Consider the following 15,813-nt stretch of genomic DNA (forward strand, 5'->3'; position numbering starts at 1 on the left):
GGTCGGATAATAGAAGCGTCATTAAGTTAATCTGCAGTTAAATGATTAACTGATTAACTGATTAACTGACCACGTGACTAAATTGATGAAATTTGATTGCTTGATTCACGTTGTTAACTTTTAAACAATGAACTAAATTTTAACAAAGCTTTCTATAAACCGGCTCTTAATGTTCAAAGTCTTTTATATGTGAAAAAATACGGTGTTGAATTTAAAATTTCTAACCACCGTTGTCTGGGACGATTTGTCGATAAGTAAATTTTATTGGTTGGATAGTTGCTAAGGCCGACATGATCTGATTGCTGATTCTATAGAAATCATGAAATTGATAGAATTTATCCAACGATAACTCGTTCAAGAAAATGGGAGTAAGTTGTTCAACTTGTTTATTTTTTATCTTATTGACTGTAGTGAGCTAAAAAAATGTATCCTTTTGTTGCACATTTTTTTTCTTTAAAGTGATCAAAAAAGTATTACATTTATTTCGAAATGTAAGCAAGATCCATCAATAATATTTTGTTTAAATACAACAGTGTTAAAAGCTACATCCAAAAATGCAAAAATGTAGAGTATTCTATTAAAAAAACATAAGTGTGTATTGTAACCCATTCCCGAAACACCCGGTATACTTGAAAATAAGTGATCCAGGTTAGTATCAGGCTTTTGTAAAAAAAGATAAATTTTCTAACATTTTACTAACTCGCTAGGACACTCTGTATACATTACCTATTAAATAACTATAGTTATTATTATTATTATTTTATTACAACCAGTTAAAAAAACGTTTTAAAGCAAAAAATGTTATATAATCCTTACTTAGATAAAGGACAACCACTGCACAAGGTTTAATTATTGTAAATTGTGGTAAATAACATTTAGAAAGAAAAACGTGTGTTCAGTAGTGTTCACATTTACTAGACGCTACATTTCATCATATTTAAATACTATTCTACATGTTCCTGGTTTATTATTCTAATTTTTCTTAGAGCTTTCTTGTCGTCCACTCCTTAGGATTAAAGAGCGTGAATTCTTGAACCTTTAGAATTTTTCGCTAAAAACCACAAACATAATCTTGTAGTTGTTACACGCTGAAAGAAATATGAATAATAGATTTAACGGATGTTAAGTTGCAACAAGATTTAGTGTTAATATTGAATTCTGTTGGTTTAGTTTTTTATTGAAATCTCAAAAGAAAACTAAATTTGAAAAAATAAAAACGATTGCTCTTCGTACTCGTTTTATACTACCTACTAGATATTTTGAGATTATGATTTATAAACAAATGTAGAAGATTCCGCATTAGGAAGAGGAAATCACATTACATTACCATCTTTTTCGTATGTTAAACAAGAAGGCAGACCTACTTATTCATAAATTGTTAAATCTTTTGCAAATTATATCTTAAAAACAAAAAAGTAGTATTTTTAATTCTTTAAATATTATGGAGATGATTACTACATATATTATTTCATGCAATCATGAAATTTGAGCATGCTTTTTATTTATTTTATTTTTTTTTTTTTTTTTGAAAAATCTAACAAACTTTAGGAGACTATAACAAGAAAGTAAGAAACAGTGCTAAACGATAATAAGAAAAGAATTTTTATTATGTTAAAGAGGAACGTTTTGCGATGTTCTCTTACAATAATAAAGCTTATTGTTACATGTTTTTTTTGTGAATTATTCAAAAATTGCTAAACTGATGACGGGTCTCACCAATTTTTTTAGTATTTCCTTGACGGTACGTAATTTAAAAGTGTCATGGAATGTTAATAAAATATTTTAAACAAATCAATGACTATTATTTTTGAAGAATGGAGCTTTAAAGGCACCATAATCAAGGGCAAAAGATACAAGTAAGCTAGCTTTAATTATACCAAAGTATTATTTTAAATGTATAACTTATCGCATTGACGAGTTTGAGGTAAAGAAAAAATAAAAAAAACTATAATTGTCTTTGGGGTTTAAAAACGTTAATAAAATATTTACTTCAACAATTATTGGGACTGGCCGACAACATAGCCAGTGCATTAAAATGGTTGGTAAATTAATTCTCAGGTTACACGTTGCCTTTTTTACGTTTTTAATTACGTAGGTATTTTTCAGATTTTTTTAAATTTTTTTTCAGTAATTTCCACATTCCTAAAATCCCAACTACTTTCAAGAAAATATCGTATTTTTGGGTCACCTGCATCTTAAACACCTGTGACCGTCTTCTGAGACTCCATTATGAAAACTAAGCTTATTTATCCTATTGCAATTTTTTCAAAACCTGGAATTTTTAATTATTTTATTCTTTATCACTGTCAAAATTTACAGTTTTTTTCCTGTGCAAAAAAGTTTAGACAACTGTTGTTTCTCAATCGATGTTTAAAGGAAGTTGTAAGAATCGAATCTTTCGTATGAGGCCTTGCTGTCTTTTGATTTGTTTGTATTTTCCTTATTTTTTCGTATAATTGTTACAGACGCCGATGCCTTTCTACGCAGATCCCAACAGGTTCCCCACGCCCGTCTGGCAAGCCGACCCCACGCAAGGTACCCCTTTTCCCTACATAACATTCCAGAAGTTAAAATTTGCAAATCCGCAGCTTGGACCCAAGGCCAGTTCATCCAGCAGATCCCTGCGGGTACTCAGGCTTTGGAGACGTACCAGCAGTACCCCAACGGCATCTACCAAGCCACGTACCAGCAGCCCACCTTCGAGACCAACACCTTCTACACCGGTGCGGTCCAAGTGCTCACGCGGCCCCCAAGCGCGCCGAACCAGACCCAAGTCACCCCACGACCCAACTCGAACTACTCCCACACTCCAAGTCCGGCTCCCTCCAACCGGCAGTACCAAGAGTACAACCCGCAGAATCAAAATTTCGTGTCGCCCGCCACGACTCCGTCGGGGAACCCCGAAAGCGTGTCCCGGCCCAGTTCGGTGAACTCCACCGCCAGCAATCAAAACTTCAACCAAAGCGGCGCCAACTTCACGTCGGTGTCCTCGCCCTCCAATTACGGGAATTCGGGAAACGCCCAGCCTGGGTATCCACAAGTGAACAGCAGCCCGCAGCTAGCTTCACACAGCTCTAGTGGATACCCAGGCAGTGGTCAATTCAGCGGAACTAGTCAGGAGATGTGGCAGGAGGAGAGCGTCTGGCAGGAAGAGGCCAAGCCGGAGCAGAACGACCGAGTCAATCTCAACACTCGGATCAAAACCATGATTTTGAGCAAGCAGCAAGAGAACAGTGAAGAGAAGAAAGTTGAAAATACCACCGGTCATTTTTTATGGTATAGCCACCATCATCGTTTCATTGTGAACGGTGGTGGTGGCGCCAAACTAACCACAACCAAACCAAAGCAACTCCCAAAAAAACGATATTCTAGTCCCTACGAAAACGAAATTCCTTATTGTAACTGCGTGAGGGCCGGGCGAGGCGCAGCTGAGCCCGGCACTTTCTACACCCATCTAGGTACTGGTACAGTAATCAAAACCAACTGGAAATTAATAGGGGTGTTGCAGGTTGCGCAAACAACCTGATCAATCTGAGACACGATTTGGAAACCCGGACCGGGGTCAAGGGCAGAGCCATCCGGATCGAGAAAATCAGATACACCGGAAAGGAGGGCAAGACTGCACAAGGGTGTCCCATCGCTAAATGGGTACGAACAATTTTCCCACTTTAAGCTAAATGCTGAAAAAATCTAGTTTATAATAAGTTTAGGACGCAAATTTTTTAGCATAGAATTTCTACGAGTTCCCACATTATAACAACAGAAACAATATTTTTTACGCTAACTGTCTCTGAATTAGACAACAATAATTTTTTTTTACCCAACAATAATAGGTACTTTTCCGAATCAAGTTTAGCCAAGTTCGCAGTTAACTGCTTAGAATTTAATATTTTATCAATATATCAATAATAACATTAATTACATAATCTCCTATCAAACTATGGACACCAACTAGTAAGAAAAGGTGATGTTTTAATTCTAATAAGCCGAAGGCTTCACTCTTATTAAATTCATATATTCATTTTTTTATAAAACTTTAATGTAAATATTCAGTTTTGTTTCCACAATTTATACAGGTTTAAAATCGTATTCGGATAATTACGGGTATAAACAATTCTTGATTTTGGGATTTTTTTTCAAAAGTCCAATTACCAATTTTATGGATCTAACTTCAAAAATGAGATTTTCATACAAAAGTTTAATGTTTCCAAACGGAACCATATGTAGGACATGGATACCAGTAAAGTAACATTACTACTAAAGGATAGAGTTGCGATGATTTTTAAATATTCTTGTTTTTTCGATAATTTTTTTAGAATAATATAGGACCTATTATTAACTATTAGCTGTTTCAAAACTATAAAAACGCCAACGTCGCAGTGTCATGTTTATACCAAAGATTAATTCCCTTGAATATTTTCTTTGTAAAAATGAATTACTTGCATTTTTTTCTATAAATGTATTTCTTAGTTTATTTAGCAAAATAAAAAAATAAGGCACTTTTTTAAGGGGTTCTACTAATCGTAATGAGTTGCGTCAAATCTATTTTTTTTTCATAAAAAATATTAAATAAGTACTTGTAAGTCAGTTTTTGATAAAAAAAAGTTAGTGAAAATAATAATAATTTTGGTATTACCTATTTAAAACTCAAAAACTTATTCGTGTTTTTGTTATACATTATCAAATGCTATCATTCTCTAAGACGGAATTGTATAAAAACGTACCTAATCTTTAGTCTTTAATCCGGATTTAAAGCCAAAGCGGCGATTATTGCAAGAATTGTTTTTACGAGTTTGAATCAGGAACAAAGCCGATTAATTTTTTATACAACTCAGCCTAAGTGTATGCGGTGTAGAAGTTAAGACTCATCCTGTATTTATTTCCATGAAAAAATGAATGCAAGAGATTTTTCTGTTCTGTTCTGTTGGTTTTACTTTGCAATTTGCAAACTATACAAAAATTTGGCACAATCAATGTTTTGCTCTTTTTTTCTCGAAAGTGATTCAATCAGGTTTAGAAAGTTCATAATCTGCGTCTTGATTTTCCTTATTACTATTTGTTAAATATTTTTTCTGGACTGCCCACACATTATTTTTTATAAATTTTTGTGCTTATTCTTCACTCATTACTATCAAAACCTGTTTTTCTTAGTATTTTTTAACTACTATTTTTCTTTGCAAATAAAAACAGACAAAAACTTCTTACCCCTCGTTGAGAAAAAATAACTTTTTTTCCATCAATAAACATGGCCAGAAAAGGATTAAAGAGTAGAAAATTAAATAATTTAAATTAAAACAGAAACAATATTTAAATAGGTGTACAGGTCAGGTCAGGTCAGGTCAGGTCAGTCAAATATATACAGGGTTTTTATTTCAAAAGAAGCCAGTTTCAATAACTTTTATCCAACATGACCTGACCTGACCTGGCCTGACCAACATTACTTGCATTTTAGGTTTTATCGCTTGGCCACCCCTACTTTAAAATTTTAAATAACACCTTCTTGAGACATTTTTGTAAAGAGAAAAATGAGCGTATCTGTTAAAGAATTTTTTTTCTTGATTTATTTTTCAATTAGTGGTTGTTTTATATTTGATTTGATTTGAAGACAATTTAATTTAAATAAAAATATATCGATTCGTGTTGTGACAAGAGAGTTCAAAACCAAGATAAAACATGTTTTTAGTTTTTGGTTTCATTCCATATTTTCATTAAAATTTGAAATATGTACTAACACCACTTTTTTGAAATATTTTATCTGGGGTTTTGAACTCAAAAACGAATAGATTTTTTTCTCTTACAGTTAGATAAGTTATCCCTCCTTTCCAAAAATCTTTCAAAAACTTGGTGGTGTTATTTAAGATTATAAAGTAGGGAAGGCTAGCGACTAAACTGTAAGTATAATGTTGGTTTTAAATTATTTATTCACTGTCAAAAGATATTAAGAGTGGCTTCTTTTGATTGAAAGCTTTTTCGGTTTTTTTACCTTTTACGTTAAAACAAAAAAACTCACTATCTACCACCAAAAATATCAATCTTTCAAAATTTTTTGAAAGATTTTGCTTTAAAAAAATAAAAAAATGTAGGAATAGTATATCAAGTACGTATATAATTGTAATTACTGTAATTGTAATATGTGTCAAGTGGCAACTTTCCTATAAATTTTCACTTACTGAAAATTATAAAGAAAAGCCATCCTGCTTAGCTGGGTAGTTAAGGACAGATAGCTACTTACACGCATTAAAATAACTTTATAACTATTTGTCAGAATTTAAGTTAATATGTTTTTATGGATTTCTGAACACAACCTGTGGTGATACTAATTCAAGAGGAGTTCAGTTTTTTTTTTAGGAAAATACTAAGGTTTTTCCTATACAAGACGATAAAGAGATTGTTTATTTCTGAGTAAAACGGTTAAGTTTAAGAGTGACGAAGTTAGACTTATTTCACAAGATGATAAACAATCTTTATCCTCGTATATAGTACAATTTTTTATAGCAAGACTCCAAGTGTGAGAAAAAAAAAGTTAAAAATGTTATTGTTGACCGATCAAATTAATGTGTTGGAATTTTATCTACCCTTGCTGTTAATGTGGGATTTCATCTACTCCTACGGTTAATGTGCTATTTTATCTACTCAAAAGAGTTGGCAAATAAATAACATCTATTATAGGAAAAAATTAAAAACTTTATTATCTCCGTTATTGTTTTCTTTTGTCAAATATTCTTTTTTTGTAAATCAGGTGATCCGGCGGTCCGGCAGCGACGAAAAATACCTAATAATCGTGAAACACCGCCCGGGCCACTCCTGCCCCTCGGCCTTCATCGTCGTGTGCATCGTGATGTGGGACGGCCTCCCGCAGCCCACCTCCGACGAGCTCTACACCCTCCTCACGTCCAAACTCAACAAATTCGGACTTGCCAACAGGCGTCGCTGCGCCACCAACGAGTCCAAAACCTGCGCTTGCCAAGGCCTAAACCCCGACACCTGCGGCGCCAGCTTCAGCTTCGGCTGCTCCTGGAGTATGTACTACAACGGCTGCAAGTTCTCTCGCTCCAAGTTCGTCCGGAAGTTCCGCTTGAACGTCCAACCGGAGGAGAAAATCGTCGAAGAGAAGCTCCAAATTTTGGCGACGTATTTGAGTCCGATCTACCGGAGTCTGGCTCCGGTGGCGTTCCGGAACCAGTGTTTCTTTGAGGAAGGGGGGAGAGAGTGCAGATTGGGGTTGAGGCCAGGACGGCCGTTTTCGGGCGTCACTGCGTGTCTGGATTTTTGTGCACATTCCCATAAAGATTCGCACAATATGGTCAATGGGTGCACGGTTGTGGTCACGCTGACCAAACACAGAAAGGGGGAAAAGCCGGAGGATGAGCAGTTGCACGTCTTGCCCTTGTATGTGGTGGAGGGAACCGATGAGTTTGACTCGCAGGGGGGGCAGGAGGAGAAGATACGCATGGGGAGCATTGAAGTACTAACCAAGTAGGTCCCAATTATTAACATTTTTGAAAAAATATTGTTTCTCTAATAAATCTCAAAAATACGGCAGATTTTCACCACTCGGTACTCATGTACCTTTAATCAAAATTATTTCTTTTTGCTTTATTTAGTTACGAGTTTTTATCTTCATTCAAACAATATGTCTGTGAGTTAATTTTGTGTTGAATTAAAAATTATTTTCCTTCTTAACTGCACAAATGCCTCCGTTTTGTTTCACTCGTGCATACATAGTACTTAAAAAGTGCTAAATATGTTACAAATAGAATCTGAAAGAATGCTAAATGTTACAAAGTGTCTAATAGATCGTGTAAATTAGCTTCTGGTTGATTATAGATGGTACCTAAATGTTTAGCTTAAGTGACAAAAGGGCGAATTTTCATCGTAATGTCAAGGTTTTCGAAAATCGGCCCAAAAGTTTTTGTAAATGAAATGTGTTAGGGGATTACTGCTTCCTTGCTGTAAAACAGAAATATTCTGACAAAAAAGTTATCAACAAATTAAGTCCGACACAAGTTTTTTTGAACTTGTTTTGTTAAATTTCGAGCGTTTTTTTTGACGAGAAATTTAATGATTTTGAAAGATATGGATGTGAAATAAAACGAAATTAAAAACACTAACCAAAACACATAGCATAAAAGTAAAAAGAAATGTGTTGTATGAGCGTTTTTGATATGAAATTCACTAAATTTGAGAGATTCTTTTAAAAAAATGTGTTATGTAGGGTGAGCTAGACTATCTCAAAAACTTATAATCGCATAGAACTCGGAGTTTATTACTAAATACCTACTTTATATTTTTCTCTGTCTGAATTTTTTTTCTACAATTCCTTGTAATTAAAAATAATCAACTGCAAGATTTTAATTTTTTGTGTTCTTTGACGATGTTTACCTAAGTAGTTTTTAGGCAAAAAATTCGCAAAAAATTGTCGCTAGCTGATTTCTGCGCGACTACGAGTATTATGTATTTGTGATAGCTACAGGTTTTCCATAAGAAACTCATCAAATTTAACAGATTTCGCACAGAATTTAGCACAAAACTATAAATATCCTTGGAAAGCTCTTTTAATAATCTATTTTTTTTCAAGAAAGATTATTTTTCTCCGATTAATAGTTTTTGAGAAAATTGCAAACCAAAGCAAAAATTGAAAAAAAATCATAATTTAAAAACTATTGAGAATTTGGCAATTTTCTAAACGCCAATCGATTTCCTAGAGCATTCTACATAGGGTTACAATAAAATTGTTATACTTGTTCGAATTGTTTTGTCGTTATCGAGGTTTTAGGAGTGAGTGTGTGAATATTTCAACATGTTTTTGACTTTTATTGGGCAATAACTCCGGAACTATTAGCCGCAACCCCATTATTTTATCAAAATTGGGTAGCTTTTAAAAAAAAAAAAATTGCGTCCTTTTGAGTCAGAACAAAGCGTTTTCAGTCTGTTTTATGAAAGTTTTCTCGTTTCTTAGGCAGGAATCGTCTGAAAAGTTTGTAAAATTTTTTCACAATTAATGGAAATTCGTTCAGGTAGGTCGAAGTGTATTATTTATTGCGAATTTTTTGTGAAAACCACTAAATTAGAAAAAAAGCCAAAATAAAATATGTGATTGTCTTAAAAGATTTATAGCACCTTTACGACCAGAAATTCATATTATTTTCGAAAGATTCTCCTAAAAGAAAGCAGAAAAATTAACATGTACTATATATTTTTTGAGATAAAATTAATAATTTTCGAGAATTTATAGAAACAAAGTGGAAAATGGTTACAAAAGCAGAAAAAAAAATGGAAATTGATTCGAAAATTTATTTTTTGGGCTTGTTTTGATGTAGTGTTTTTTGACGAGAAATTAAATTGCTAAAGAAAAAGAATCGCTAAATTTAAGTATGAACACACACTACTTCATAAAATTTTGGTAGATATAAAATTGGAACCAAATCAAAATGCAAAATATTTACATCTGATCTAAAATGTGTTTCAAAACGTAAATTAAACCAGAAATGCACTACTTGTACTGGTGTTTTTTAACCAGAATTCACAACACTTGAAAGATTCTGTTGAATGGCTGAAGAAAATAAACTGATTTTAAAAAAATTAGTGACATTAATATTTTAACATTAAAAAAAAATAGAGCATGTGCAATTTTTTTAAAACATTTTTTCGGTATCCTGGGGGTCTACCCTGTGTGTTATCATCTGCATTGTCATATTATCTGTTTTTAAGGGTTATATTTTTTTATTAGAAGATACAAAACCGGTACTCTAAACAATAAAATTAAAATCTTCCCAGAAAATACATATGATATTATTATTCACTCCTTTGCAGAATTTCCGAATATTTTCTCTAGAACCTAGTAATAGTAACAATATCTCCAACTTTTTTTTGATCAGTTCATTTGCTTCTTCCTACAGATTTATTTCAGTTCACAATGTTTTTCATATGAATTTTATTAAATTCAATCGACTTCAATTTTTATTTACACTTATTTACTGATTTAATTTACTTTTTTACTTATTTACACCAAAATCAATAGTACATTTTTTTAAAAATGTTTAAACAGAAAACGGGAACAATTTGTAAAAGAGTAAATAACTTTTACAATAAAAACTACCTACATGTGCAAATAATAATAATAATTACTGAAAGGAAAGCCCAAAAAATTAGACATAAAACACTCAATGTAAAAGGAGATTTTTTTGCCAAAATGTACTAGAAAATCGCCAAATCAAGTTTCAAATGTACGAGTTTTCATCATCTATGTGTTTATAAACATAAATTCAACGATACATAACATGGAAAATAGTTAAATTTGACTTGGAACATATTATTTGCTATGAATTTGAAAGCATTTTTCAGTAGTAATGATAAATGAATAATAATGTTTTTGCCAGTTTTTTTACTGTATAATGTACAATGTTGTAAGAAGTCAATTGATGCCAACAAAACTGAAAAATTCGTGGTAGATTAAAAAAGTTATAGTCGTTTTTAATAATAATTAAATTTTTAAATGTTTCTGCTGTTTTCTCGATAATTATGCAGAGCGATGAGAAATTAATAGTGTTTTTTAAAGATACTAAACATTAGGGGATAGAAGCGATATTTCTAAGTTTAATGTGTTTTTTTATTTTGCTCATAGTTTTCTAAATTATTAGCAAGAACTGTGCCATTTCCGATAGTTCTGAGTCGGAGTGTCAATCAAGTCGATTTTTATGATAAAAAAATAAAAGATTATAATTTAAAAAAAGTTTGTTGCCTGCTTTCAGGTTCGAGACTGAGATCCGCTCGAGCCGAGCCCCAGCTCAAAAGCCAGAAAAACGCACCAAAGCCTCGAAAAGTAGCGTTTTCGCCACGCCACCGACCGAGCCAAGCTATGGCTACACCAATTCGTATTATGTAAAATTGAATCAAGCCGCGAAAAAGCTGTTCGCCAGTTACCCAAGTGATCATTCAATACCTCCAGCCGACGGCTGCTACTCTTCAGGATTCACAAATCTGCCATATTACAATCCAATCGACAATTATTTTAGTACAGTAGGGAATTTGTTATCATCGAAACTGAACCAAGTACAAAAAACCAGCAGCGACAATTCGGACTGCTTCACGGATTCGAGCGTCGGCGGCGTCGCCATCGCCCTGGAGCACGGCAGCGTGCTCCTGGAGTGCGCCCGCCACGAGGTGCACGCCACCACCGCGCTGAAGGCGCCCAACCGCCGGAGCCCCACGCGCATCTCCCTCGTCTTCTACCAGCACCGGAACTTGAACAAGTCGCGCCACGGATGGGACGAGTTCGCCAAGCGCAAGTTGCAAAAGGGTCTGACGACGCTTTTCCCGAAGGTTCGGGACATTGGTATGCGATTCTGAGAGAGGATTTTTTCGTTTTTTCCCGGGACTAAATTGATGTTAACAGTGCCTCTATGATCTCAAAAGTCGAGTGTAAATTTCCCGCAAGTACAAATATAGGATTCCGTTCAACAGCCAATCGAATGTTCGCATTAATTTATTTTAGTTAATTTATTGTTGAGTTTAGTGATGAGACGACTGCCATACTTTAAGTGCGGATTTGGTTATTTTATTTTAGTGTATCTTAGTTCAGTTGAGGATTCGAATTAGGGCCGTCTTTCCCCCGTCTGCTTACCGGATGAAACTTTTTTTTATCAAATTTAATATGCAAAGGAATTTTTCGTGAATAAGTGTCTAAAAAAATATGGTCAAGACTTGATTAAGGGTCGAATTTTAGACATTTTCCTGAGACAGGAAATAAAAAAAAACAGTCCACATTCAATCATACAAGATTTTTTTAAAGACCTTTACGATTTCGGTAATAATTTTCTAAAAAATGTTGTTTACAGGACTATTCTTTTGTGTTCAACAAAGTTAAACAATCGTCTAATATTACAGGGTTATTTAAGATGCATGTGTTAATACAGCCATTGGCAAATTTAACTACTAACGAAATTAATTCAAAATCTTCTTTAGAAATTAAATCTCTAAACACACCTGCCCCTATTAAAAGATCAACAAAAGCTGATATATTTATAATAATAATAATCATTTTCATCTAAAAACACATATGTTATGCGTATAAGACAAGTCAAAAATTTTGCACAAAAAAATTAACGTACAAAATAAATTCTTCAAATGGAAAATTCATTAACGAAATAAAAATAGTTGTCATGAATAAAAAAAATTCGTTTAAACAGTTTGCGTTCTAATTTGTTTTATTTTTTCCGGAAATTTATTGTAAATGTTTATACCATTGTACACAGGTAGGCTTTTAAAAATATTTGACTTTGGTTTTTGGTGTCGATATTATTAAATTATCAATTATCAAAATTATCAATTTGCCAATGTATCATTGCTTTTATGCTTGCAAACTTGTTTTGGTAACATATTCAATCGTTTTTTTTTAATTTGCTTGCAGTAATGGTTGCAGTCTAGTCTCCGACTCGAAGGAGGAAACTTCTACGGATTGGACAGCCGTTATATTAATATTTTTGAAATTCATTTCAATGATCTAAAATTCAGTAATATCTTTAACTGTTTTTCAATGTTTGTTTAACTGAAATAGCAAATCCAGTTCTAGCTCAAGTTCTCAAAAAATGCAAGGTAGTTTTTTAAAAGTAAATTAAAAAACCTGAAAAAGTTCTTTGTAGTATGACCTTTACTAAGTTAGAAAACGCAGAAAATTGCAAAACTTAATCGGAAATACATTACTTGTCCTTGTAATTGTACAGAAATTCAGTAAATTCGATAGATTCGGTTGAAACTGTGGAGAAGATTTATTACAGTGTTTTTTGTATGAAACTTATTAAATTCAACAGACTTTAAAAACAATAACAGTAATAATAATGCTTTGTTTACGATACCAGATCTTCATATTTACTTATTTTCACCAACATGTAACATTTAAGTGCATCAATTACAAAACGTTTAAACGAAGAACAGGAACAAATTGTGAAAAAAATCAAGGGAAAAAACAATACTTTTGCAATAAAAATTGCATGAACAAAAAAAACAGATGTAAAAGAGTTGAAGATTTTTATTGCCAAAATGTAATAGACAATCAATAAATTAAGTTTAATGTATTTCAGTTAAGAACATAATTTTAATTACAAATTGACGAAAGATTTTGCCAAGAGAAAGTGGAAAATTGTTAAAAAAGCTTGAAGCATATTATTTATTGCGAATTTGGAGCGTTTTTTTAATAAAAAAATGACTCCTCAAAAAATTTTAAAAGGTAATGAAAACGGGAAACAGTTTGTAAAAAAAGCGAGGAAAAAACAATAAAAATTACATGAACAAAGAAAAATTAGATGTAAAAAAATCAATACAACAAAAGGAAATTTTTATTACAAAAATGTAATGAACAATCGTTAAATTAAGATTGAAATGTATGACTTTTAATGTATTTAATTTAGGAACATAATTTCAACTACAATTTTACAAATTGTGAAAGATTTTGCCAAAAGAATGTGTAAAATGGATAAAGTAGACTTGAAGCACATTATTTGTTGTAAATTTCGAAGCGTTTTTAATAAAAAGAACACCCTTCAAAATTTTAAATTGTACCATCCCTTATGTAATATTTCAAATGAATTGTAAAACTTCATAAGCTGCTTGAAAAATGTTAGGGATATTGTTTTAATCTATGTAGTTACACAACAGTTAAAGAAGTCAAGTTGTTCTAACATCAAACAAATTCTATCAATTTGCGAGCTTGTTATAGAACGTAGAACAAAAAACAGAAACAATTTGTGAAAAAATCGAAGAAAAAATAAAAAAATAAAAATTACATGAACAAAGAAAAATTAGATGTAAAAAAGTCAATGAAACAGAAGAAACTTTGATTACAAAAATGTAATAAAATTGATAAAGTAGACTTGGAGCAAATTATTTGTTGTAAATTTGGAAGCGTTTTCAATAAAAAATACCCTTCAAAATTTTAAATTGTACCACCTCTCATGTAACACTTTAAATGAACTGTTAAACTGCAAAAACTGCTCGAAAAATGTTAGGGATATTGTTTTTAATATACACTGCTGTAAACAGACAAGGAGTCTATTTATCTATCAATTCTATTAATTTTTCTAATAAAAACATCAGTAAAGATCTATCTCTTTTTAGCTTCATTGTTTTAATCAGTTGATGTTCTCTAAAATTCAATAATATCTCTAACTGTTTTTCAATCAGTTTGTTTGAATGAATTATTAAATTCAGTTTTAGTACAAGTTCTGTAAAATTGCAAAATATTTCTGAAAATTAAATTTAAAAACTTTATTCTTTGTAATATCAACGAACATGCACTAGATTTTAAAACGCCTTCTTTAATTCCTAAATTATCTATTAAATAATAACTTTTAAATATATTTAAAAAGTTTTTGTTTTTTAGAAAAACGTATCCATTTCTACATCTTTTTTCTATAATATTAACTGAAACTACAACAAAAAACTTCTTAAAACTCATTAACTATAAAAACTACTAACTTAAGAACCAAAAAAATACGACGAAAACCAAAAATCTGATTAATTAATTTAAGAAATGCAACCCCTCTATTTAATAGCTATTTTTTTTAATTAAAATAAAGATATTTTTGCCGCTCTGAAAAAAAATGTTACTTAAAACGGCTGTAAAACACAGGAAAATGGTTTTTTAGGCAATTTATTTGAAATGCTTTTTTTGTGTGTTATACTTGATAAAAAATAAGTTTGATCCGGTGGGCAGATGGGTGAAGGAGGAGCCTAATTCGTATCTTCGACTAGTTGTAGGTATTGTTGAGTCGCGAAATTTTGTGAATAATAGAGATCGTTTCCGTGATTTTTGCCTTTTGTAGCCCTGCTTCACGTTAAAGATATATATTTTTGCCCACACACGTGAACATGGTATTGAAAATAATGGAGAAATTCTATTGTGAAAAAATTGTATAGGTTGAGTAGCACCTCGGTTCGATTCCAATTCAGGTGTGCTAACGCTGTGTGCATTTTACGATATATAGGATTTATTCTTTGTAGTGTTGGAAATATATTTTTGACATAAAGAAAGGATATTTATAGTGTTCTTAACATGCCTACAAATAAATTATTGTATAGTGTTAGTCATCAGTCAACTTGATCCTAAAAAAGATACTTTTATAATTACGTTAATGATAATAAAGAGAGAGAGAGAAAAAACAAATGATGCCAAATATTTTAAGCTAGTTATTAAAAAATTCGTAATTTATTATTTATTGAAACCTTTCTTCCAGGCCAGTATAGGCAGCCACGGTTTTTTATGTAAAAATAGCATAGTGCATCTGTAGGGTTTTTCTCGATTGGGAGTTCGTTAAAGGGCTTTCCGTGCATCAAACGCTGAAATCATCCGAATCTTGCCATTTCGTAGTTTCACTCGTGCAATAATCTCATCAAGTCGGTACAATCAAGCACGGAAAGGTCGTTTAACTAAATCAACAATCGCCCGAAACAATTTTTTATTATTACATTGTACATATATTTTTACACGTTTTTTTAGGTGAATATTTATTGAATTTTGGAGACCGAAAAGCAATCCTAAATACTGTACATATGACAATGAGAGGGTCCTTTCATCCTTTTATAATTTCGCTCATTTGTAAAATTGATAATCATGACGAATACCATTAGATGAAGCAATATTGATCGATTCATATCACGTGGAAGTACCCGCTCACTAATATGTCTTTTGATGAATGAACAAAAAAAATCATTTGTATTTCTAGTTATAGATTTTTTAGTTTAGCATTAAGAAACAAATTAATATGTGTATTGTCTTGTGAATACATTTATATAACATAAATGTCTTTCTTACTTAGA

The 15,813-nt window shown here is 32.0% G+C and overlaps 1 protein-coding gene across 3 annotated transcripts in view; it reads left to right on the forward strand.

The window, feature by feature from the left end:
* Tet (Ten-Eleven Translocation (TET) family protein) overlaps nt 1-15,813 on the forward strand; it is a 46,755-nt gene extending 30,942 nt beyond the window's left edge. For all 3 annotated transcript variants that reach the window (XM_008194802.3, XM_015980013.2, XM_015980016.2), the window contains 5 exons: nt 2,466-2,535; nt 2,589-3,458; nt 3,509-3,648; nt 6,740-7,476; nt 10,752-15,813. In XM_008194802.3, the coding sequence (XP_008193024.1) occupies nt 2,466-2,535; nt 2,589-3,458; nt 3,509-3,648; nt 6,740-7,476; nt 10,752-11,349 (2,415 nt within the window). In that variant the 3' untranslated portion in view covers nt 11,350-15,813. The remainder of the gene's footprint in view (nt 1-2,465; nt 2,536-2,588; nt 3,459-3,508; nt 3,649-6,739; nt 7,477-10,751) is intronic.

Source organism: Tribolium castaneum, chromosome 5 (genome assembly GCF_031307605.1).
Source record: "Tribolium castaneum strain GA2 chromosome 5, icTriCast1.1, whole genome shotgun sequence".
In the NCBI taxonomy this organism is placed as follows: Eukaryota; Metazoa; Arthropoda; class Insecta; order Coleoptera; family Tenebrionidae; genus Tribolium; species Tribolium castaneum.